General features: G+C 47.3%; 1 protein-coding gene across 2 annotated transcripts; it reads right to left on the bottom strand.

Moving 5' to 3' along the window:
* Positions 1–8093: 8093 nt before the first annotated feature.
* Positions 8094–24195, bottom strand: HEBP1 (heme binding protein 1). Of its 2 annotated transcripts, none has more exons than XM_075010772.1 (4): positions 23826–24195; positions 22282–22420; positions 19396–19576; positions 8094–12752 (listed from the first exon to the last, which is right to left on the bottom strand). In XM_075010772.1, the coding sequence occupies exons 1-4, from the start codon at positions 23880–23882 to the stop codon at positions 12581–12583; spliced, it is 549 nt and encodes a 182-aa protein (XP_074866873.1). In that variant the 5' UTR covers positions 23883–24195; the 3' UTR covers positions 8094–12580. The 2 variants fall into 2 exon arrangements, with proteins under 2 accessions (XP_074866873.1, XP_074866867.1); XM_075010766.1 differs by having other exon boundaries at positions 23805–24193.
* Between the last annotated feature and the right edge of the window lie 2011 nt (positions 24196–26206).

The raw sequence follows: 26206 nt of genomic DNA, 5'->3' as shown, positions 1-26206 counted from the left end.
CCTCAAGAAGCAAGTCGCCATTGCGATGTGGAAACGGGCACCCCGGACTCCTACCGCTCAGTGGGTCACCACTTCGGGGTGGGCAAGGCCACTGTGGGAGCAGTGCTCATGGATGTAAGCCGGGCCCGGGGCACACTCCCACCATGGGAAGGGGGAAGTGGGCCCATGGACACAGGGACCCCTTGGGGGTTGCTGGCTGGGGAGGGCTGGGAGGGGGGGTTGCTGGCTGGGGGGCAGGAGAGGGTCGCCAGCTGGGAACACCCTGCCACACGCTCACGAGAGTGCACAGCCTCCCTCCCTGCAGGTTATCCGTGCCCTGAATGCCATGCTTCTGCACCGGGTCATCTGCATTGGGGATCTGGACCCCATTGTCGAGGGTTTCTCTTCATTGGGGTTCCCGAACTGCTTTGGTGCCCTGGATGGGATGCACATCCCCATCCGTGCCCCACCACACAGTGCCGGCTGCTATATTAACCGGAAGGGCTACCACTCAGTGGTCCTCCAGACCCTGGTGGACCACAAAGGCTGGTTCATGGACATCAACGTGGGCTGGTTGGGGCGAACCCACGATGCCAGGGTATTCCACAATTCTGCCCTGTGCCGGCGTATGGAGGCCAGCACCTTCATCCCCCAGCGGGAAATGCCAGTTGGGGACACCACCATGCAGATGCAGCATACTTCCTACTGCCATGGCTGATGTGGCCCTATACTGGCCACCTCGACCCCAGCAGGGAAGCCTTCAACGCCCACCTCAACCAGGCCCAGCACGTGGTCGAGCGGGCCTTTGGGCACCTCAAGGGGCGGTGGCGGTGCCTTCTTGCCTGCCTCAAGGTGGGATACGCAACATCCAACAAGTGGTGGGCACCTGCTGTGTCCTCCACAATGTTGTGGAGGCCAAGGGGGATGCCTACATGCAGGGGTGGGCAGCTGAGGCCACCATGGGGTTCGAGCAGCCAGCTGCTGTCGCCAGCCGCCAGGCAAATTGCGATGGTGTCCGGATCTGGGAGGCCCTTCATCCAAGTCTCGCCCCAGGGCCGCACTGAGCACCTTGATGCCCACACCTCCCCCTCCCCCCATACATCCACCCCCCACCACATGCACCGCCACCACCACCATGCCATACCTCCCCCCCATGGGACCACAGGACACGGGTAGTGGTGCACAACATAAACCTTTATCACTAATAAACTGTAAAAAACTGGTGTAAAAGTTCAACTATGTACAATGTGTGTGGGGGGTATCGGGTGGGGGCTAGAACTGGGAGAGGGGGCCTGAACTCGGAAGGGGATGGGGAGGAGGCTAGAACTGGGAGGGTCACTCGGGCAAGGGGGTTGGGGGCCGAGAGCCATGCTGGCCCCGAGATCCCCTTCCCCCCCAGGAGCGGTTGCCACGGCAGGGCTGGGATGGGGCGGGGAACACCGGAAGGTATGGGCATGGTGGGATGGCGGGGGGGCATCTGTGTGAGATGGGGTGGAGGACTCGGGCGGGGGGTGGGGTGGGTAGGGGACCCTGGGTGGGATCTTTCTGGGGGGGACCCTCCAGGGGGCTCAGGGGATTGGGCAGCTGGGGGTGGGGTGTGGAGGGCCAGGAGCCGGGCCACATTGCCCACGTGCTCCTGTAAAGTGCCATGAATGGCGTCCAGGCGGGACGTGGGCCTGTCCCAGACCTCTCTCTGCCACGCCAGGTCGGACTCCTCCAGCAGGAGCTGGTGCTCCATAAGCTCCGCCTGGCGGAGGTTGGTGGGGTCATCCACCGGGCGATGCTGTGACCTCTGGGTGCGCACCCGGCGTAACGATGCTGCTGAGGGTGCCCGGCCTCTGTCTGATGCCTCCGGGGGGCTCTTGGGGACCACTGACGCTGATGGACTGCGTGGGCCCGCACTTGCTGCACCTGCAAAGGGTGATGGAGAGCATGTCAGTCTCCAAACAGGACCCCGTCCCCAGTACCCCTGGGGCCCCGCCTCCCCGGACCCTCCCAGGGCCTGGCCATGGTGGACATGGCACCCCTGTGGCATCAAGCGCACACAGGCTTTCCCCCTGGGTGGAACCACCCCCGGGTGTGGGCTGGCCCATGGGCGTCCCACTGGGCAACTGGGTGCCTGGAACTGTCCATGGGTCCGGGTGCTGGGTGGTAATGGCAGGTGCAGAGGGCATGTTCCGGGCTGTGGCCAGCCAGGGTGTATGGCCCTGGGCCTCTGGGCCTGTGCCCAGGCCACTGTCAGGGCTACCACCCCTGCCCTGCTCTCAGGCGTGCTGGCCCTGCTGTGCACTTACCGGGGGGGACCTCGAGGATCTCCAGCTCCCTGTGGCCTGGCTGGATGACCATGAGGGGACATCGATTACAAGGTCACCCTCCTCACTGGACCAGTCCCGGGTGGTGTCCGCCCCCTGGCTCGGGCTGGTTGGTCCTGGCTCCTGCAGCTCCTCGGGCTCAGGCTGGTCTGCCGAGCTGTCCAGGACCGCTTTTTGTGGGGAGCTGTCCCGGAGCCCCAGGATGCTATGGAGCTCCCTATAGTAAGGGCATTTGGAGGGGCGTGCTCCTGAGCACCCGACCTCGTCACGGACCCGGGCATAGCCCTGCCAGAGCTCTTTAACTTTGCTGCGGACTTGCTCCGGGCTCCGCTCCAGGTGGCCTTGGCTGGTCAGTCCCCAGGCAAGGTGGGCAAAGGCAGCAGAGTTCCTCCGCTTTACCCCCATCTCCCGGAGGACCTCCTCTTCCCTCCAGAGGCCCAGGAGGTGTCTCAGTTTACAGTCCGTCCAGGAGGGGGCCCTCTTCTTTTTTTCGGGACAGACCCCTGGGAGCCCTGTGGGGGCTCTGAGGGGGACCCCCGGGGCTCGGGGGACTGCCGGGCACTGGCCATGTGCCTGATGTTGTTGTCGGGTGCGGCTGAGAGTGCGTGCTGCCTGGAGCTCGTGCTTTCGCAGCTTTCCCGCTCTCAGCTTCCTGCCACGGGGTTTCTGGGTCCGTGCAGCTTTAAGAGCAGCCAGACACGCGGGTCATAGAGCTCCACTTCATGGGGCAGGGCGTCTCCGCACTCAGACTGGGTGCTGTCGTGGAGGACTCCTCTTTCGAAAGAACGGGCCGTGGCACGTCTACACGTGCCTTCTTTCGATGTTGTCTTTCGATGGGTGGCGCTTTTCCCGTGCAGGATCGGCATCCAACTTTCGATGTGTGGGCTGCGTTCCTTCGATTTCACATCGAAAGAGTGCATGGTACATGTAGACGCTCACTTCACTCTTTCGAAAGAAGGCCGGTCTTTTCAAAATACTGTGCACATGTAGACGCAGCCAAAATGAAAGAGCTCTGCTAGAGAAGAGTGTTAAGGCTGCACAGTTAACATTTACAGAGAGTAAGGAAAACCAAGGGTTAATGCAACAGTGACTCATGCACATTGCATAACTGACCCATGGAGTAGGGCTGCCAATTTTTGTCTCCAGGAATTAAAGATTAATCTTTAAAGATTATTGCATGTGACGAAACCTCCAGGAACACATCCAACCAAAACTGGCAACAGTAGCATGGAGGGCTTACTTCTCTACTGCTTTGAGCAGTCACTTACAACCCGTGCAGCACAAGCATAAACTTGCTGCCACGCTGAATTGGGTGGGGCTTACACTCACTTTGCACAGATGTAAAATCACTGCTGAAAGGTGCAAGGTAGGGGAGAATCAGGCCTTTGCTTTGATTATGGCTTTAGCAACTTTAAATAAAGAGGATTAGCACAAGAAATGGGGTGACTATATGCCACACACCGGCTGTGTCTACACGTGCCCCAAACTTCGAAATGGCCATGCAAATGGCCATTTCGAAGTTTACTAATGAAGCACTGAAATGCATATTCAGCGCTTCATTAGCATGCGGGCGGCAGCGGCGCTTCGAAATTGACGAGCCTTGCCGCTGCGCGGCGCGTCCAGACGGGGCTCCTTTTCGAAAGGGCCCCGCCTACTTCGAAGTCCCCTTATTCCCATGGGAATAAGGGGACTTCGAAGAAGGTGGCATCCTTTCGAAAAGGAGCCCCGTCTGGACGCGCCGCGCGGCGGCAAGGCTCGTCAATTTCGAAGCGCCGCTGCCGCCCGCATGCTAATGAAGCGCTGAATATGCATTTCAGCGCTTCATTAGTAAACTTCGAAATGGCCATTTGCATGGCCATTTCGAAGTTTGGGGCACATGTAGACACAGCCAGCATGTGATATTGCTTCAGCTTTGGGAACCTTCACTTGAATACTTCTTGTGACTTCAAATTCTAACTCTGTAACCTTAATGTTGCATTAACCTAGTTTTTCCCCCACTTACATTTAATCATACCTTGGCTAAATAACATTACAACTGGGGAAGGGATTTCAACTATCCACTGAATGTTGATCCAAGATCTTTCCTTACCGAGCTTGGTCATAAAGAGGATTTAGCAACTTTTCAATCTTTGATAAAAAAATTGGGGTTAGTAGTGACCTGACTGTAGGAAAAACCACCCCAGAACTGCCACATGCTACCCTCCATCATAATACAGCACCCGGGGTATAATTTTTTTGCTTGCCCTTTCCCTTATAATTTTCATTAGTTTTAGATGCAGTTTTCTTTCTGGTTTTCTCTCTTCTTTTGCTAATTACAGTATTTAGCAATGCTGATTCTGTATTTCATCAAAAACTGAAAAAGGTGATACAGCCATCTCCTTTCCAGGCCCGCTGAGAGTGGGGGACAAAGAAAGCAACTGCACCAGGGCCCAGTGTTTCAAAGGGCCCCAGAGCTCCAGCTACTGCAGCAGTAGCTGGAGCTTTGGGGCCCTTTGAAAGGCTGTGGTAGCGCTGCTCCACCGTTCTGTGCCATCCTGAGGTGGGGGAGGGGAGCACCATGGTCTGAGTGACACTAAGGGCAGAATGCTTCTTCCATCCTAGGCCTTGCCCCCTCCATGGAGCACAGAGCTGGGCCCCCTTCCCCCCTCAAGCCTTGGGGCCCACGGTGGCTGTCAGCCCCACTGCCTCTTTCATCAAGGATGTTTCTATGACTTGCTCATGTTCAAATGAGAGAATGTATTCACATTAATGCAAATGATGCTATAACTCCTGGAACGGAATAGGAAGCTTTTGAACAGCTCAGTAGGGGACTAATAGCTGTTTGGTTGCTACTTCCACAACAGGTTTTTAAAAAGAAACAAAAAGGATATTTCTGCAATGTGCAAATAGCAGCAATTCAGCATACACAGTTGCTCAATTTTTAACAGAAGTTTGGTGTCTAACTCCTATTTGTGTCTTTAAAAATCTTCTAAAAGTCTCCTTCCCAAGGACAGTGTCATGGAAATCAAACAGCATTTACATGCAAACAATGCCAAATGAGACACAATCTCAACTATGCTGAACGCTATGCTATCCAGAGTGTCAAAAATAACCCAGATGTTATAATCAAACCAGGTGACAAAGGGGGTGCTGTTGTCATCATGAATAAGTCAGACTATAAACAGGAGGCAGCCAGACAACTCTCCAACACCACATTTTACAGACCTCTCTCCGCTGATCCCACTTTGGAATTCCAAAGGAAATCACAACAACTACTTAAAGAACCCTCTGCAGCTACTCGTGACCTTATTCACTGAGACACACCATCTGAGCCGCAGCCTGGATTATTCCATTTACTTCCCAAAATCACAAACGTGGAAACCCCAGATGCCCTATCATTTCAGGTATTGGCACCCTTACCACCGGACTATCCAGTTACATAGACTCTCTCCTGAAACCCTGTGCCACCAACAATCCCAGCTATCTCCGAGATACCACTGACTTCCTGAGGAAATTACAAAACATCAGAAAAGTTCCTGACAACGCCATCCTTGCCACAATGGATGTGGAGGCTCTGTACACTAATATTCCACATGAAGATGGATTACAAGCAATCAGGAATTCCATCACTGAGGTCACCACAGCCAATCTGGTGTCTGACCTCTGTAACTTTGTTCTCACCCACAATTATTTCCAATTTGGGGACAATTTATACCTCCAGATTAGTGGAACTGCCATGGGCACCTGCATGGCCCCACAATACGCTAATATATTTATAGCTGACCTGGAACAACGATTCCTCAGCTCTCGTCCCCTATTACCACTCCTCTGCTTAAGATACATTGATGACATCTTTATGATTTGGACCCATGGTACAGAGGCTCTAGAAGAATTCTACAGAGACTTTAACAATCTACACCCCACCATCAACTTATGCCTCGATTACAACATGCAAGAGATACATTTGCTGGACACTACAGTACAAATCAAGGATGGCCTGATCGGTACCACACTGTACCAGAAACCCACTGATCACTATACTTACCTACACGCTTCTAGCTTCCATCCTGCACACTTAACTAGATCCATTGTTTACAGTCAAGCCCTTAGGTACAATCGCATTTGCTCTGATCCTACTGACAGAGACCAAAAACTACAAGATCTTTACCAAATATTCATAAACCTGAATTACCCTCCAGGAGAAATAAAACAACAAATTGACAGGGCCAGACGAATACCCAGAGACCAGCTACTCCAAGATAGGCCCAAAAATCCAAGAACAGAGCACCACTGGTCATCACCTACAGCCCCCAACTCATACCACTGCAACGTATTATTAAAGACCTACAACCTATCCTTAAATCAGGATGCTGCATTCCAGAAGGCCCTAGGTGACAGGCCTGTTCTCTCCTACAGGCAACCTCCCAGCCTTATGAGGATTCTCACCAGCAGCCAGAGTCTATACCACAGGAACACCAGTCCTGGAACTTTTCCTTGCAACAAAGCCCGCTGTCAGCTTTGTCCACATATCTTTTCTGGAGATACCATCACTGGACCTAACCAGGTTATTCACAGAATCATGAGCACATTCTCATGTTCCTCAACTAACACCATATATGCCATCATGTGCCAACAATGTCCAGATGCTTTGTATATTGGACAGACTTCAAACTCTCTTAGATAGAATTAAAGGGCACAAAACAGACATAAAAACACTCCTGATCCACAAACCTGTTAGCCAGCATTTTAATGGAGTGGGCCATTCTGCTAATGACTTAAGAGCCTGCATGTTACTGAAGAGGAATTTTTCATAACACTCTTGAAAGAGAGGCTGAACTTTCTTTTATATTCAAATTTGACACATTAACACATGGTTTGAACCAGGATGGGAATTTTCTGGGTCACTATAGGGGCTCATTTGCACAGTTGGCTTAATCTAATTCTTGACTCCTTCCCCCTCCCCACTCTCTGATTTGCTCACCTTGACAATTTTTTTCTGATTTGTCCACCTTGATTAATGTTTTTGGTTCTCTGTGCCTTAAATATTGAGTCTGTTCTGGTGTGGCTATGGTCTGAAGAAGTGGGTCTGTCCCACGAAAGCTCACCTAATAAATTATTTTGTTAGGTCTTTAAAGTGCTACTTGACTGCTTTTTTGTTTTGATAGCATTTGTAAAGATTGTTCTCCTAAAACATCAGAAACTCAGAATACAGAGAAACAAAAAATCAGTGTGACCAATACCCATTCTGTAAAGTGCATTTTATTTAGAGCTAAGCAAAGATTACAAATGAGCTCATAAAAATAGCAAGATGTTGGGTTGGACATACAACCCATTGGATTAGCTCTTATATTTATCATTCTCTTATTAACTCAGTTATTAGTTATGTACTGTCAAAGTAGGTCCTTCCTTCTTATATCAAAGCTTTGATTCTTCCAAAGTTCAGGACAGAGCCTACAGACACTTACATGTACAAGTAGGAAAACTCTCATGAGTTACGTTAAATGTATGTGGTAGAGAGACAAGGTAAGTCAGAACAACGTCTACTGGTGGAAGAGACAAGCTTTCAAGTGTACACCGCTTACAAGGAGAAACATCCTGAAAGCTTGCTCATTGGACCTACTTCTGCTGGTGAGAGAGACAAGTGTTACCTCATCTGACGTGTCTGTCAAATCCTGAGACCAACACAACTACCGTAACACTGCATGGAAAGATGGCTGTGTTTGCACGACTAGAAGCATGAGCTACCTGTTTTTTCAAGCCAGTGTGGTCAGGCCACAGCGACCAGTTCCATAGGTCCCTACCTATGTTATGATTTTGACTATAAATAATCATTTTTTTTTTTTCTATACAGGTTGAACCTCTCTTGTCCGGCATCACTGGGACCTGACTGGTGCCAGATGAGAGAATTTGCCATATGGCAGGAGGTTAATATTTTCCAGCACACTGCCACCTCTTCCTCAGCTCACTGGGCTAGTAGAAGACATGTAGGGGTAAATTACAGTTAAATACACAGAACACTGGTGTCTGTAAACAAACTTTGTGGAACCATGGGAAACTTGGCCACATCCATGATAAGTAGTTGCCCAGCTAACATCATGCCAGATTACAGAATTGGCAGGATGCTAGTGTTCCAGATTAGAGAGGTTCAACCTGTGTTACAATTACCACTTCTCATGTAGTGGGACAACAGCTTGCAATCTGCTTTGTTTTGTGGCTGGTTAACCACACAGAATGGGGGATATGGTTAAAGTATATGCAGATTCATTTATCTCTATTGAATCAAGAGAAAAGTATTTCCTTCTGCAGAGTAAGGCTGAAAAGAATAAATTCTAGAGATGTTTATTCATAAGACTAAATTGCTTCATGCAGTTCCTTCACAGTTAATGGAGAGGTAAATTTGGATTTCTGAATGTTTTTGTCTGCACAGCAAGATGCATTAAGTAACAAAGTTAGCATCCAATTAATTCACTCTTCAAAGTTGAGTGTGAAATAGAGAACGGAGAACTGTAACACCTAAAGTACAAAGCAAAGGACATAAACAATGTAAAAAAGTCTGTCATACAAACATGAGGTATTAGAAGACATTGACAAGGAAAATCCAAAGGGGATGTTTCTGTATCATCCAACAGAAATAGCCTCCTTTTAAATTTTGTTTTCAGTTAACATTTTTAATTGCATACTCAGTTAACAACAATATCAATTCTGAAGATCAGAAAGAGCATAAAATATGTTATTTTCAGTGTTCATGTGAAGCAGAGATAAGGGCACACCACTGACAAGACAGGTAACACGAAATATTTGATATAATTAATTTTAGTCATCTCCTATGATGAATCTGAGAACATAAAAGAGGGAGGAGCCTGCAGTTTTTAAGCCACTTAAGGAGTATCAGTGACGCATGTGTGCAATAAAGTGGGTTTGACAGTGTGGCTCTAATCCTGGAAACATAAACAAGTGTATAACTTTATTCAGGTGAGTAGCCCCTTATTATTCAAGGGGTATGCTCTCACAAGTAAAGTCACACATGAGTTAAGGGAGCAGGGCCTATGCTATAAGAAGTCATCATAGATATATATCAACCCTTCATTGGCCTCACATACAGCAAATAATAGGCCTGTATTGAGAGAGGAATAGGTGGCTAGGGAGAGGTATTGTGACATGATCTTTATTCAAAACACACACACGCGCACACACACACACCCATTAGGGCTACGTCTACACAGGATTACCTGGTACATGGCAACATCCCCTTATTCCTATTTGGTTATAGGAATAAGGGGATTTCAATGTGTGCAAGGTCCTTTCAAATAGGACCCCGTGTACATGAGCTATGCGCGATTGAAAGCTGCATTTTCGAAGTGCTGCGGCCACTATTATGCTAATGAGGTGCAGCATATTCATTGCCTCATTAGCATAACCTGAAGTGTCTCATTAGCATCCCCCTTTTGAAAGGGTGGGGGCAGGGCTAGTGTAGACATAACGTAGCAACATAAAATTAGGCTCCTCAGTCAGTGGGTCTGGCAGCCCTATCAGGCTTCTGGGACAGGTGGGAGAGGGAAAGAGGCTCTGCTCCATGCCCCTGGAAAGGAGGGCCTTTGGCGGCAGGGGCAGGGTAAGGCAGCCAGTCATGAGCGCTGTTCAAGCAGGAGTGCACAGAGCTCCAATGGCAACGTAAAAAGGTCAGGAGCTCAGCGGCTTTTTGCACCAGCAGGTCCCGAGGCAGCTGTCTCCCCTCTCCCCCCACCAGTGGGCCTGTCCTCAGTGACACAGCACCTTAAATCCACAGGTCTAAGCAAGCAGAAGTGGCCTCCGCCTCCTCAGAGTCTTGGATCAAGTCATAACATTCTACATTACAATTTAAAAAAAAAAAACAACTAATTTTTTAAATGTTGCACAGAATGGGAGAAGAATTTAGACACTTTTGCTTGTGAAATAACGTACGGTTCTGTTCCACTTGAATAATCTCACTGAAAGCAATGGTATTAATCATGTGATAAAGCTCTACTGAGTTTGCAGGAGAACATCAAAATTTGACCCATAAAAAGACAACAGAGGCAAAGCCTGGGACTCCATTACAATCTACCTTCAGTCACAAACTCAGTGCTTGATGATAGGAAGGTGTTTATACATTTTGTGAACTCCTCCAGCTCCTAGAGCCTGCTGCCGAAACCTGGAATGTGATCACATCAGGTTTATGATTAGCTGCTACACATTCTAGGAGTTGTCACCTGTGGCTTTACATCACTGTTGCCTTGAGCCAGAGAAGACAGTGCCTACACCGCACGCAATACTGTGCAACAGTAGCAAAATAAGCCCTAGAATTCAGAAACAGATGAGCCCAACCTTCCATCTGCCAGCTGGTAGGCAAGAATAGCCTTACGTGTACACAGGTTTCTTTTCTTTTAAAGGTAGCACCTGCTGCTTGACAGGTCTCCATATTCACTCCTACCTATTGTTTTATAATTTTAAAAACAAAATGTCAGCTTTACAAGATATCATGGTCTTCCTATTTATTTTTGGTCCATCTCCCCTTCAGGAATTATGCTCCCATGTCTTTCTGTAGACCAGTGACTCCCCATCTTTTCACTGATGTAGACACCTAAGCACCTCACCAAAACTGTTTGCGGACCCCCATCAAAGCCAATTCTAGCCTATATGTACACTTCATTAAGTGAAAAAAGGAAACCACAACATACATTTTCAGACAGCCATTAAAAACACTATTAGAAGATATTTAATTTGAAAATAATTGATTTTAAATTGCCAATTTATTTAAAAGGTAGTTTCTACAATTATTTTTATTTATCTTTTATTTTTCATAGACCTCCTGCAATAACCTCGCAGACCCCCATCGGTCTGCTGACGCATGGGAACCACTCGTCTAGACAGCTGTTACTTTATTTCTAGTTTTTCCTCTCCTCTGCACTTATAAAATATCCATCTATTCTTTTTTCTAAACCAGACAACTGTTCTGAGCTCAGCTTTCACTGAAGTCCAAAGCTCTTAACTTCAGTGGGAGAAAGATCAGGATATTAAAATGTCCCCTCCCTCTATAAAGCTTTCATAAAAGCAAAACAACACCAACCTAACATAGGAGACCTTGACTAGCCAGAGCCCATCTTCCTTCTGAACAGCTTCTCCTCTGGCTTTCAGGAAGAAATTGTTCCTCTCAGTAAGCACCCCTGGGCATTCAGGCGCTATGATATTAGAAGATTTTCTCTCTTAGTCTGAGTTAGCATAAATTATAAAGACACCTGTGGAAGGGTAGTACATGTCCACCTGTCTCATACTTTGGGACATCTGCCCGGCAGGACTTTTGACAGCTAAAGTGCTGGTTTGATACATGCCTGTTAAAGAGATTATGATGCCCGCAGAACAAGTGACACCCATATACACATGAATGTGAAGATTTGTAAAAGCAGCTACCTCAAAGTGGACCCAAATCTGTATGTTCAAGAAAGCTGAGTCACCTCCACGGGAGCTGTTGAGTGTACACTCTTCCTAAAGTCTGAGGCCTACATAAGAGGTATTAACTTCTGAGAACCATTATCCCTCTGTGTACATTTAGGCCAATACGGGTTCCACTATCATGTCCCAATTTTGACCCCTTCTTAAGTTAACTTCAGAGAGAGCATAATACAAAACACTTAATGGACACAAAGGGGTAGTCACAGGTTTATATCACACATTATCCAGTGGTTATTTGCAACAGGAAAGTAGCTTACACAGAAGAGTTTCCAAATCAGATTGTTGGCACTGTGTTCCCTTGTGCACGCCTAGGAAATGGAGATGAAGCGATCTTCACTGCCACTACCTCAGCAGCTGCAGCAGCAGCCTAGTCCCTTTGTACTCATTCAGAATAGAACAGAGAAAGCTATTGTAACACCCCATCAGCGTGGAAAAACTGCTTGTTATAAAGACTTTGGTTAACAATAGGCTTCACTCTCTTGTTTCAGAGGCTGCCAGTGAGTGCACACCACACCCACGTGTTCGCCAGTGTTGATTCTGTGCAAGGGAGTCTAGGAAGCAGGAAGAGCACTAGAACTTGAGACAGTCAGACCCTAAAGTTGATCCTAGGAGGAGAAAAGCCACAGCAGAAGGCTTTGATGGGGAAGGTTCACATTGTATTATTTTAGAAGTTGATCTTAGCTAACAACTGAGACCCCAGGAAGGGTGACACTTCCCCACCCACATCTTTGTTTGGGCTCTGCAAGCCTATGGTTTTGTTTGGAACAGGGCAAGGACTCCACCTACATACAACAAGCTGAAGAAAACATTAGCCTCAGCCTACACCTTGGCAAGCCAGCGACTCACTCCTTCACAAACCAGACTTCATTGCGTCGCCAGTACGGTTTCATGGGAGGGTCATAGCCGTTGCACAAGTAGAAGTCTTTGCGATAGGCAGCCTCACTCCCCAGGGCAGAACGCAACTTGGCTGCATGAGTCACATAATCCTCTTCCTTGGCATAACCTCCAAACTGCCTGCAAATGAACCAAATCCAGAGATAGTAAGTGGAATAACCCCAAAATACACGGACAAAGGGAGAAAGAGGGAACAAGATGCTAGAAAACATATAGTGATCATAGATGTGTGACAAGGATTTTCCACATCTGTCCTGTCTGAATCTAGAGAAGGCAAAAGGAGTTGACTTGATAGCCGGAAGACTAGACAGTTTTAATCATCCACAGATCTATAAACCATTGGGATCACCATCTCCCAGGCCCAACCCAAGGGACAGGTGTCTCTGAGCCCATTCAATTCTTGGCCTTTGGACTGAACCTGACAATACAGAGGTCAATTGCAGTGTGAGCATCTGCCTGTTGGAACCCGAACAGGATGCCAAACTCTGGCTAGTTCAAGTAAGAGAGGGATTAATAAAAACCTGACAAAGGGCTGCCACTGATTCCCACAGGAACAGTCAACAGCGTGCAGTTCATACCAATATGAGAAAGGTGAAGCCTGGGGACTGAATGTAATTAATAATGTAAACTTCTTGGGCTAGGTCTACACTACCCAGTTTTCTCAACAAAACTTAACATCGATACCCAAAAGTTGACAAAACAAAAGGCACCAGAAGATGTTCTCACTTCCTCCCTCAGTTGACAGATCGTGTCCACATGTCCACACTGGGGGCACCATTATCAAGAGCGTGAGCAATGCACTGTGGGTGTGTCTCCCACAGTGCCATGTTATGGAAATGTTGAGCTGATCCCTGAGCATCTTGGGATTCCCTCTGAGTTCTGCTAGAGCCTCAGCTGTTGGAAGGGGCATCACGAGTAGCTCTGTGAGCTATTGGTGCTGAGGAATGTCAAAGCAGCATAGCAATCTGTCCATCTCTCTCTGCAACAGCCACCTGACTGCTGCTGTGTTCCTAGTGGAGGGCAGAACTGGAGCAGTCCACGGATTTACTCTTTTGTGTCCCCCTCCTCCCACCACCCCAAAGCTTCCCAGAACTGTGAAAGGGGAGGGGCACATGTCTGCAGGGAAGCAGAGACCAAAACACTGAACAGCACAATCAGGACAACAACAAGAAGTCTTGTGGCACCTTATAGACTAACAGATTTTGGAGCATAAGCTTTCACCGACAAAGACCCACTTTGACAGAGCAGGTCCGTGCCCATGAAAGCTTATGCTCCAAAATAATTGTTAGTCTATAAGCTGTGTGGCAGAGTCAGTCTCACACCTGGGCCCCAGGTCCTCTGTTTAGTCTTCTGACCCCACCATACGAACCCCATTACTCTTGCTAGGGCAGGGGGCAGTCTGGGGGGGAACCCAGTCCCCACCCACTCATTCTGGGTTCCGGCCCAGGGACCCTGGCTGGCCGCTACCAGTGACAGCTGACTCCCTTCACCCTTGCCACTGCAGCTCCTCTCTCTGGGCCACTTCCCCCAGACGAGTCCCCTTGGTACCTCCTTCCACTAGTGGTAGCTGTGGCAGCAAGTCCCGTCCTTTGTTTGGCTCCTCCAGCTGACCAGTTCCTCACAGCCTCTGGTGGAGCTCCAGCCCCCCAGGTTGCTAAGGCTCCTCTCCTTTTTTGGGGTCCCTGGTGTTCCTCTAAGTCTCCTTACTTCTCCTTACTTGCCTCCTAAACTCTCCTTCCCCCCCCTTCCCTTGCCTTGCATGGAGGAGGGCTTATAAAGGTAGCCCTGGGTAGGATCAGCTGGCCCTGATTGATTTAGGGCAGCCTATACCTCAGCTGCTCCCACTTTGATTGTCAGCTCTGTCTCCGCTCTGTTTTTACTCCTCCCTCCCCTTTCCTGGCCCCACCCTGCCACACGACTTCTTGTTGTTTTTGATGATACAGACTAACTTGGCTACCTCTCTGATACAATCAGAGCAGGCATCATGGGATATCGGCAGAAGCCAATTCTGGGGACAAAACAAGCAGCAGCAGCAACACTGGCTCTTTGGTGACAATACAGGGGGCGGGAGAAGTCTCTCGTCAGACTTTTTTGTCACTGAAGCTGGGAAATTTCTCCACAAAAGTTGCATTGCAGTGTGCACGCTCCCCATTTTGTTGACAAAAACTGGTAGTGTAGACATACCCTTACTAAGCAGTAGCTGTCTCCAGATCAGCCTGCACCTCATTGTTCAATGCCACAGTCAGTCTTTGTGACAAAGCAGCCTATCCCCAGAGAGGTAACCAAACACAAAAGCTGGATTGTGGCAGCATTCAGACACCCAGCAAGAGCCAGCAGACTGCAGGGGGAAAAGCAAGGCCAACCATCTCAGCAAAGGGGGGGTGCTGGATCCAGCATAAGCGTGTGTAGCGACCAAAGAAAATATCCAGTGGCTGTTAAATCCAGAACGGCAATTGATGGCAATTTGATTCTAACTTCTAGAGGACACATGTCCACCTTACCACGTGGCACTACACTGACCCAGGTGGTGGACTGTGGCCTGGTGTACCTTCTAATGCTCTATGGCGCACATCTGTATCAATAATTTCTGCTGAAGGACTGATACAAGAGAGAGAGAAAGCAAGTCATCTTCTAACTGAAAACTAACAACCACAAAGGAAACATTTGAGGAAACCCCCCAGTGTATTTACTTTCACTTCATATTAATGTCTTTGTGTCTATTTCCAGACCTTTCCTCCGCAAAAGAGAGGCCCAGCCTGATGCACCATTCAGAAGTGGCAGCCCAATCACAGCAGGTGAACCATGTTTTTTCTTGGCACAACAGTGACACCCCCAGGGGCTAGTTAGGCCAAACACAGTGTTGTTTGCTCAGGAGCTCACAACCAGGTTTCTTAACTGAAAGTGGCAGAGGGAATTTATCAGGTTCTTTCTCTTCAGGTGACAGGAGCTGCCTTATGGGAAGTGACAAGAAATCTATTCTTAAAATGTTTGCTTTTGTTAGCAACAGGGTGAGGACTCTGGCACCACCCACTCAGTGCTTGAAAGTTGCTCTTATCTGACAGCAATTTCTCATTCTAGTTCCTCACAGGCAGGTGTTCACTCCTCCCATATGCACACAAACTATCACCACTATTGCACTAATTTGCTACTTTAAGAGCATAAGAGCTACCAGATGGGGTCAGATCGCTGACCCATGTAGCCCAGTGTCCTGTCTTGGACAGTGTCTGTACTGCAACTTAAGGTGGAGTGTACAGAACAGGGCAATTTTGGAGAGGTCCACCCCTGTGTTGCCCTCTTGGCTTTTGGCAGTTGGAGATACAGGGTTACGCTGAGCATGGGGCTCAGACTTTAAGGACAGAAAGGACCATCACGCTCTCTAGCCTTGCATCCCTGGCCATCCTGGACAATACCTCAATCAGTGGCTATCCTCCAAGAACTTGTCTAATTCTTTTTTGAACCCACTTTTGCTTTTTGCCATTACAACATCCCCAGCAATAAATTCCACAGGTTAATTGTGCACCATATGAAAAAGTACATCCCCGTTTGCATTAAATCTGCTGCTCATTAATTTCATCTGGTGGCTGCTGTTCTTTGTGGCTACGTCTACACGTGAAGCCAACATCGAAATAGGCTATTTCGATGAATAACGTCTACACGTCCTCCAGGGCTGGCAACGTCGATGTTCAACTTCGACGTTGCGCGGCACCACATCGAAATAGGCGCTGCGAGGGTACGTCTACACGCCAAAGTAGCACACATCGAAATAAGGGTGCCAGGCACAGCTGCAGACAGGGTCACAGGGCGGACTCAACAGCCAGCCGCTCCCTTAAAGGGCCCCTCCCAGACACAGTTGCACTAAACAACACAAGAGCCACAGAGCCGACAACTGGTTGCAGACCCTGTGCATGCAGCATGGATCCCCAGCTGCCGCAGCAGCAACCAGAAGCCCTGGGCTAAGGGCTGCTGCCCACGGTGACCATAGAGCCCTGCAAGGGCTGGAGAGAGAGCATCTCTCAACCCCCCAGCTGATGGCCGCCATGGAGGACCCCGCAATTTCGACATTGCGGGACGTGGATCGTCTATACGGTCCCTACTTCGACGTTGAACGTCGAAGTAGGGCGCTATTCCGATCCCCTCATGAGGTTAGCGACTTCGACGTCTCACCGCCTAACGTCGAAGTTAACTTCGAAATAGCACCCGACACGTGTAGCCGCGACGGGCGCTATTTCGAAGTAAGTGCCGCTACTTCGAAGTAGCGTGCATGTGTAGACACAGCTTGTGTTGTGGGCTAGGGTAAATGACTCTTCCCCTTCACTTTTTCCACATAATTCATGATTGTATAGACCTCTATCACATTTCTCCTGAATTATCTCTTTGCTAAGCTGAACAGTCCCCATCTTTTTACTCTCTCCTTGAATGGAAGACATTCCTTATCCTTGATCATCTTTATTTCCCTTCTCTAAATCTTTTCCAGTGCCACAATATCTTTTTTGAGATGGGCCAACCAGAACTGAACACAGTATTTAAGTTGTGGTCACACCAGAGATTTATATACTGGCATCATGATATTTTGTGACTAAAATCTATTCCTTTTCTAATAGTTCCTAAGATTGTTAGCCTTTCTGACTACTGCTGCTGCACATGGAGTTAAACTTTTCACCAACCACAATGACACCAAAATCAAATTTCTTGCATAGTACCAGCTAATTTAGACCCCATCATGTTACATATATTGTTAGGATTATTTTTCCAATGTGCTTTACTTTGCACTCATCCTTGTAGAATTTTATATGCCATTCTGTTGGCTTGTCAATCAGTTTTGTGAAATCTCTTTGTAACTTTTCACACTCAACTGTGGAGTTAACTATCTTGATTAATTCTGCATCACCCCCAAACTTTGCCACATCACCTTTTGTAGATCTTTAATCATTCTTGCTGCTATTCACTGGACTTTTTCCAGTTTGTCCATGTCGTTCTTGAAATAAGGTACCCAGAAATGGACACAATATTCCAATTGAGGCCCAATCCACACAAAGCAGAATGGAATAATTTTTTATCTTGTCTTGCTTACAACACTCCTATTAATACATGCCAGAATGATATTGGATTGTTTTGCAACAGTGCTACACTGTTCACTCATATTTAGCCTGTAGGCCATCATGACCCCCTAGATCCCTTTCTACAGTATTCCTTCCTAGGCAGTAATTCCCCATTTTCTGTGTATATAACTGACTGTTCCTTATTAAAAAGAAGTATTTTGCATTTGTTCTGGTTGAATTTCATCCTACTTACCTCACACCATTTCTCCAGATCATTTTGAATTATGATCCTGTTCTCTAGAGCACTTGAAACCCCTGCCAGCGTGGTATCATCTGGAAACTTTACAAGCGTACTCTGTGCACATTATCTAAATCATTGATGAAGATATTGAACAGAACTGGACCCAGAACTGATCCCTGTGAAACCCCACTTGTTATGCCCTTCCAGCATGACTGTGAACCATTGCTAACTACTCTCAGGGAATGCTTTATTCAGTTATGCACCCACCTCATAGTAGTTCCACCTAGGTTGTATTTTTCTAATTTGCTAATGCAAAGTGAAGACTGAACGTATCAAATCCATGTATGCAGAATAAGAAATATTGGCAAATAAAATATGTAAGAAGTGTGTAATATTTAGTTCAATACTGATAGCTGGTGACGGTATAATTATGTTTTGTGGTCTTTTACCCTGCTAGTTTCCCTTCCTGTTTCGCGAGAAGGAATGACCTGTGCTGTTGGAAAATACATATTGGGTAAGCTGTCAGTGCCTACCTGGCTGTTGAGTAAGGAAAAGTCAGACAAGTATGTGACTTATCATGGTCACTCATATGCTAGGTTAATGCTTTACTTTGCAATAACTGCTCGGTTCTTATGAAGAAACATGTTTCTGCTACATCATGTGTTTACTGTTCTGAGTGTGAGTGAGCAGTGCATGGTATGCCAATTGGTAAGAAACAGAGAACACCAGTACTAGGTGGCACAGATGGCCAACAAGGAGGAAAAGATCAAGAAGCATCGGTAAGGACAGGGCGATGTGTGAGAAAGGCAGATTGGCAACCCTGAAGCATCCCCAAATGCAAAATAACAGATACAAGTGTAACCAATGTGACAACCCACAGTGACCAGCAAAATGCCAATGAAGAATGATGATGGAAACAAACAGTATAAACACCACTTAAGAACAATCGCAACATGGCATTACAAAATCCATAGACTCAAATGGGAACTTACAACTATGAAAATGGGGTACACTACCAAGACTCTTTGGGTGTGCCCAGCGTAACTGTGGAACATAGGATAGCAGCTCACGGAACTCAGCTCCCTACTCATGCTCTGTCTAACTGGCCATTAGACTGACTCAAACCATGATAAAGCGACAACTCTAAGACCACCTGTAGGACCTCTGTGTGTGCGTGCATGTGTGAATGAACACATATCCGATTTTGAAGTCTGTATTTTCCATAAATACTGCATCTTGCCTTTTCTCCTGAAAAAGATCACACCTACTTCTTACAAGCATAACACAAGGTCATGCAAGACTGTATCAAAAGCCTTACTAACTCTAGATATACCATACCAACCACTTCCCCCCACCTACAAGGCTTGTTGCCCTGACAAAGAAAGCTAAAATGTAACTATATTCTTTCGAGCACTCTGTTCTTCAGGGCATCCAAACCTCAACACTTTTCAGCCACCTGGGAATACAGAGATTTGTTTCTTACGTGGAATAAATGGTCATTCCTTCTCGCTCTTCAATCTGAATGCTCTCATCACCAGGACGTGGAGGGTCGTCCTGATATTGGCTCGGAATCCGGAGTGAGACTTTCACTTTCTGTTGCAAGGAGCCATCCTCACCAGGAAAGGCAGTGATGGAAACTGGTGCAGTCATGCCCATCCCAACCCCTACAACAGATACAGACAAGATATTACAGAGTCCGTCCCCTTGTGCTATGAAACATTGGAGGCGCTCCAGATTTTTGGAGGTGCTGGGAGCATTCACAACCCAGTGAAAGCAATGGGAGCTGATGGAGCGCAACATCTTGGGAAAAAAAATCAAACCCTAACAGCACAGGAGTTTCAATATTGGAAAGACAAACGGCCAGTCTGGGCCAGGATCCTTTTTCCTTCCACAGCCAGTGCCAGATGTTTTACGAATGATTTAAAATCTTGTGATATGCTCAAGTAAGGGAAATGTTTTGCGGACTCCATCGGGGAATCAGTGTACGCCCCAAAGCATGAGGCAGCCTATGGGCCTCTGATGGCGTGGCTCAAAATACTCCCTATGGCAGCCAATGACGCAGAACTCTGAGCTATTCTAGTTCCAGCCAGGGCTCTTTGTGACCAAACCCCAACATGGTAAGTTATTAATTGGTTGTTATCCGAAGGTATAGCCAACATCCTATGACTACAGCTCACTCAGGCAGTCATTGTTTTCCTTCTCTTCAGGCTGCCATCAGTTATGAAAACTCAAAGAGAACTAGCAGAACAACTGCCTAGCTATCATATTAGCCTTTTTCATCAGTACGTATCAAAGGGCAGGGTCATCATCCCCATTTTACAGACAGAGACACTGGGGCACAGAAAGGAGAAGTGCCTTGCCTAAAGTCATGCAGGAGGCCAGTGACCAAACCCAACTTTCCTGAGTCCCAGGCCAGTGCCCTCCTCCCTACTCAGACACTTCAGTGTGGTACATCTCATTTCTAGAGCTCTAGAAGCAGGTGTGGATATTCACAGATAGAAATCAGTGTCCACTAATCCACAGGGCTCTACTCCCACGATGCACTGTGGCCAAGGGAGAGTATCCCAAGAGCCAGTGTCTCCTGCTGGCAGCTCCTCCCAGCAGGGCAGCTGTATCACTCTCAGACCTGCTATCAGCTGCCCTTCCTATCTGGGGTTGTACCACTCTGCTGATGGCCAAGCTAGAAGCAGTATAGACATGTCTGGGAGGAGCACACTGCATCCTGGGATCAACAGCCCATGTTCCTTTAATTTGGCCACAGTATCTTGAGTAGAGCTCTGCTGCAATTTCTACATCCATGAGTAGAAATTTGTATCTGCACTGGGCTCTACTCCTTTCAGTACTATGGATTACAGCTGAAGAATGCCTATCAGATAGGACTGGAAGGGACCTTCAGAAGTCATCGAGCCCAGTGTTCTGAACATGTAGCAGGACCTATCACCATCCCTGACAGATTTTTTTTAGATCTATTTGCCTCAGCTCCTTAAACACACCCCTCAGGGATTGAGCTCACAACCCTGGCTTTAGTAGGCCAATGCTCAAATGCTCAAACTACTGAGCGACTACTCCACCTTAAGCACCTTTCCTCATCTAGTCACCCTGATTACCACATTGAAGGGTATGTCTACACAGCAGCCTTATTTTGAAATAAGCTCTTCCAGAAGAGCTATTCTGCAATAGCTTATTTTAAAATTAGTCTGCTACACTCAAAGGCTACGTCTACACTAGCATTTCTCTTTTAAAAGAGGCATGCAAATGAAGGAAAACAAAAATGCAAATGAGGCCCAGATTTACATATCTGGCACCTCATTTTCATGTTCTTCTTTCGAAAGAATATACGAAGAAGGGTTCTTTCAAAGATGGGGATTACTTTCGAAAGAGCCATGTCTCCACTGGTTTTGTTCTTCCGAAAGAAGCTCTTTCAAAATAACATGCAAATGAAGTGCCTTATTTGCATTTTGATTTCCTTCATTTGCATGCCTCTTTAGAAAGAGGAATGCTAGTGTAGATGTAGCCAAACATACATTTCGAAATAGCACTTAGCTATTTCAAAATAGCTGTGTACACACACGGAGCCTATTTCGAAACAGAACCATTGCATGCACTATGGCTTATTTTGAAATAGGCTCCATTCCCTGCCTTAACAGCAACTATTTTGAAATAGGCACTATTCCGCATAGAATGAGGTTTACCAATTTCGACATAAGCCAACTGCTATTTTGAAATTATTTTGAAAGAGCAGTTGCATTGTGTAGACACTAGAATAGTTATTTTGAAATAACTGCTGTTATTTTGAAATTACTTAGCTGTGTAGACCTACTCTTACTGTACATGTGCTGCTGCAATTGCTGTTCTATCCAGAACTGCAACCTGCTTCATGCTCTTACATTCATTTGCTACTCTTCCTGCGACACGCTACTGAAGTCTGTGTGTCTGCCTTTCTCAGACATGCAAAATATACAAGAGCATTTTTAGCTGACTTATAATTACCCAGAATTCCCCCACCCTTGGTGTGGCATGTTATTGACGCATTTTTGTTCAGTAAGATAAGAACTAGAAATTAAAGTTTGTAAGTACTTATGTAAAGCAAGTTCATTTGTAACACTTTATTAACAGACTAGCCTGCACAATTAAATTAACTAAGATAAAAGCTACAAAGGTAATCTGCCATCACCACATAAAAGGATGGGACCCCTGCACGTACAGGGAGTTAAGATGCAAAAACCACACACACAAAGGTACTGAGAGATCTCCAAAGTAGACATTGCAGGAAACATATGTCCTTTAGAAAGTACAACAACAAATTCTTCTCAGGGATGGACAAGATGAAACTAACAGTTAAGCAAAGGAAGTCTTCAAAGTTTCTCACCCTTATCATTGGTTCCTCCCACGTACTTCAGAAGTTTGAGCACCGCTTCCTTGGAGGCCTCATCAAATTGTTTCCCAGCTACTTCCACTGTGGCAAATTTTCCACCCTCACATGCCCTTTCTTCATAGGTTACCTGCTCCTGGAAAAAGAAGACAGGCAGATAATACACCTCCCTGAGAGACGCAATACTTCTCATCCCAAGGCAACTGCCTCCCTCTGTGAAATTAAATCCTATGAACAAACACTGCCTGCAACCGTGTTCCACAATAACCCTTCTATGTAAAGACCGGCCTCTATGTGAGATGGTGAGACTGGCCATGGCTTGCCAGTCTCTCTTCTGAATGGCAGCAGGAACTGCATGAAAAAACAGGTGTGATGACATGTCTTTGCAGTAGAGCAGATCTCAGTGTAGGTCTATCCACCTTTTGTGATAGCAATGACAATGGGGGCAGGGAAAAGAAAAGGACAGCCATGACCTACAGCTGAAAGGCATGGGCCAATTAAATGTGCTAGGTCCCCTGCTCCCTTTGGAGCAACCCTGCAAGTCAAGTCTGCCTTACTCACCCTATTTCCCTGCACCCTCATTATCTAAATACCAATCAAAACAGTTACACAGAGTTTCAAGCCTTAACAGATCACACCAGAGTTCTTCTGCAACACAAAGCGAGCTGGATTCTAAACCTGTTGAGACCTGAACAGGCCAGTTACTTCCACATCACATCCACCGAGGTCTCAGTGTCTTGCCGATTCTCTGGTGCGCATAAGATAGTAAGAAGAAAATGGCAGAACTGGGTAGGCAGGGTGTGCACGTGCACGAGTGCAAGCATGTCTTTGGGGAGTGGCGAACAGATAAAACCAGAACAGTCCCTCTTTGCCTGGGGAAAATGCACAACGATCGATATCAGACTGAAACAGGCAAATCATAATGCAAGGCCAGAGTTTCTAGAGTCGGCTGCATTAGCTGGATTCGCTGATCCCGTGTTTGACAAGTGTGCTGTGTGCAGAGATAAGGCAGAACACTGGACACAGGCAGGATCTGCCAGTTGCACAACGACAGTGACATATTTCCTTTAAAAAGGAAGGAAGGGGAAAGAAGCCACCTCCTCTCTGTGCAGAGTGTCAGGCTGCACAGCCGGAGGGGGGGAGCCCCAGGAGTTACTGACACCAACAAAGAACAAGCAGCCCTGTAGCACCTTGAAGACTAAACACATTTATCTCCCCACTAATGTTCATTACCTAATAAATAAAACTGCTAGTTTTTAAGGTGCTACAGGGCTGCTTGTTCTTTGTGAAGCTACCGACTAACACAGCTACCCCTCTGAGTCTGCCACCACCATTAAGTGCCCATCCCCAGGAAGTGGAGGCGTAGGGAAACCAGGGGCACCCACGCTTCCCTTCTAGCCAGCTTACCGGGGACAGAGACGCCCGGGGGTACCCCCTTGTAACATCCCTTCCCCCTCCCCGCTCTGCCCCCCAGCGCCGGGGCAGCTCTCCGAGCGGGGAAGGGAGCAGCCCGCTCCTACCTTTTCCCCTTTGCTCAGCACCTGGCAGGGCCACGCCTCCACCGACCCGAACAGCGAGTTCCTGACCATCCCCAGCATGATGCTGCCGCAGTCCCCGCCACGCCGTGGCTGCAGCTGCTCCGCCCCGTGACGGGGTCCCGCCCCCAGCTCTCGGCTGACCCTTCTTGCTGGGGCTCAGCAGGAACTCGGGCGGCGGCCCCTGCGAGTGCAGTGCGGCTCTGTCCCGGGGAGCGGCAGAAGGAGGCGCCCTGGCGGGGGCAAGTCCTGGACACACGTGCGCACGTGGTCGGCCCGCGTGGCCGGGCTGTTGCCCACCCAAAGCCTTTGGCCCGGAGAAGTGCACACCGGGCACGCGCGTGAGGCTTCTGTGCCCCCAGTGGCGCGTCTCCCGAGGTTTCGGCCATCAGCTGCTGTGCCAAAAGCATCATCATCCGGGTCTCATCACGCCCTCTGGGGGCTAACTTGTAGGAGAGGCAATCAGAAGAGCTAGTGCCAGCTGTGCCACATACCTTCCAATGCGGCCTTGGGCAAGTCACTTAAACACAGATCCTCCAAAATATTTGCCTGCCTGATTCTGACTGACTTCAGTGACAGGTGTGTACACGTAGCTTTGGGAATACAGGCCTTCAGTGCTCTGTACCACCTCCTCCAGTGTCAGTAACATTGGGCTACAGGGTAAATACCTGTTCCACAGTTATTTGTCAGTGTTTTGAGATTCTCAGAAGAGGCTAGATGTATGTAAAAGAGTGGATAGGACAAGGGTGCAAAAAGCTTAGCATTAGATTATATTAATACCTTTTAGGAAAGCTTATAATTAGCACAGTCAGAGTTTGGATCTGGGAAAAGTTGATGCCTGTGCAGGTGAAAGAATGGAACAAATTTAGAAACTCTGGCATAATAAAGCACAGGACCAGATGATTTTCTTCCAGCCATGGGGTGGAGGGTCTGAAAGAAATAATTGGTGAAATACAGGAAATACTAATAAAGATACATAATATACAATATATGCTGGAGAAAGTTAAGTTTTATTAAGGCTGGAAAATCATGAGGAGAATGCTTATTTTTGAAAGAAGCCAAAGGGAAGCTGGGCATTTCAAGTTAATAAGTGGGGGATAAAGTTCTTTATTTGGGTTTTGAGAAATCATTAGATAATGGAATACATTTTTAAAGGGACACATGGAAGTTAGGTGCCCATTGACCAATGGTTATAATGGCATGTGTGTACCTCACACCCTCAACTCTTTTGTAAAAGAAAATAAATATTACTATAGTATTTATGTCCATTAATTTCCAAAATTTGCTGTCTAGGTACTTGAAGGATGAAAATTTCTGAGCAGGCCATGATTTTGCCCTATTTGAACCTCAACATCTGGGGTAGGCCTATAATCCTATAATACAGAAACCCACTTAATATGAGTGGCAAATTACCCTTGCTGGGCCCCCATCCCCACTCCCATCTCACTTACAAGACCCAGGGAAGGTCATCCCAACTTGGAAAGGGCCTTGGACTTTGGAGGGAAGGATAGTTGCCCTGAAAAACACATTCCAAGGAGAGGCCCTGTGTATAAGATCCGAGACATGGCATTCTCTCCTCCACTAGACCAGGCTGGTACTCTAAGCAAACGTGTTCTTGGTTTATGCTGTTACTGTCTTTTTGCTCTAATCCTCTAGATAAGCACCCCTGGATGTGCCCATGTAAAGGCACATCATTACTCTTGTGGATGCATCATTCATCCAATCAGACACAAAGATGTTATTGAATGTCTGCTTTGCTTAAGTAACTTGTTAAGGAAAACCACTTGTACTAGAGATAAGGTGTTCTGTAAGCAATGAGCGGGGACACTATGGAACCTTTTTAGATTATTGGCTTATTGTGCTCATTTCATCTTGCTGCTAGGCTTATCCAGGCTTGGATAACACCCATGCTGTAGTTTCCCTCCCTCCCATCCCCCAGCACATCGGCGTCCTATATAATCAATTGTAACCTATTGTCTGGCAATGCTCCACTGACTCCTGATGGGCGAAGTGGCACTCCACCAGTGCCCCCAACTCAAACCACTGCAACGCATTATTAAAGACCTACAACCTATCCTTAATCAGGATGCCACACTCCAGAAGGCCCTAGGTGACAGGCCTGTTCTCTCCTACAGACAACCTCCCAGCCTTATGAGGATTCTCACCAACAACCACAGACTGTACCACAGGAACACCAATCCTGGAATTTTTCCTTGCAACAAGGCCTGTTGCCAACTTTGTCCACCTATCTATTCTGGAGATACAAGCACTGGACCTAACCAGGTTATTCACAGAATCACAGGCACATTCTCATGTTCCTCAACTATGCCATCATGTGCCAACAATGTCCAGATGCTTTGTATATTGGACAGACTTCAAACTCTCTT

Source organism: Carettochelys insculpta, chromosome 1 (assembly GCF_033958435.1).
Source record: "Carettochelys insculpta isolate YL-2023 chromosome 1, ASM3395843v1, whole genome shotgun sequence".
In the NCBI taxonomy this organism is placed as follows: domain Eukaryota; kingdom Metazoa; phylum Chordata; order Testudines; family Carettochelyidae; genus Carettochelys; species Carettochelys insculpta.
Note: the sequence above shows the minus strand (reverse complement) of the source record. Positions and strands in the feature narration are given on the sequence as shown.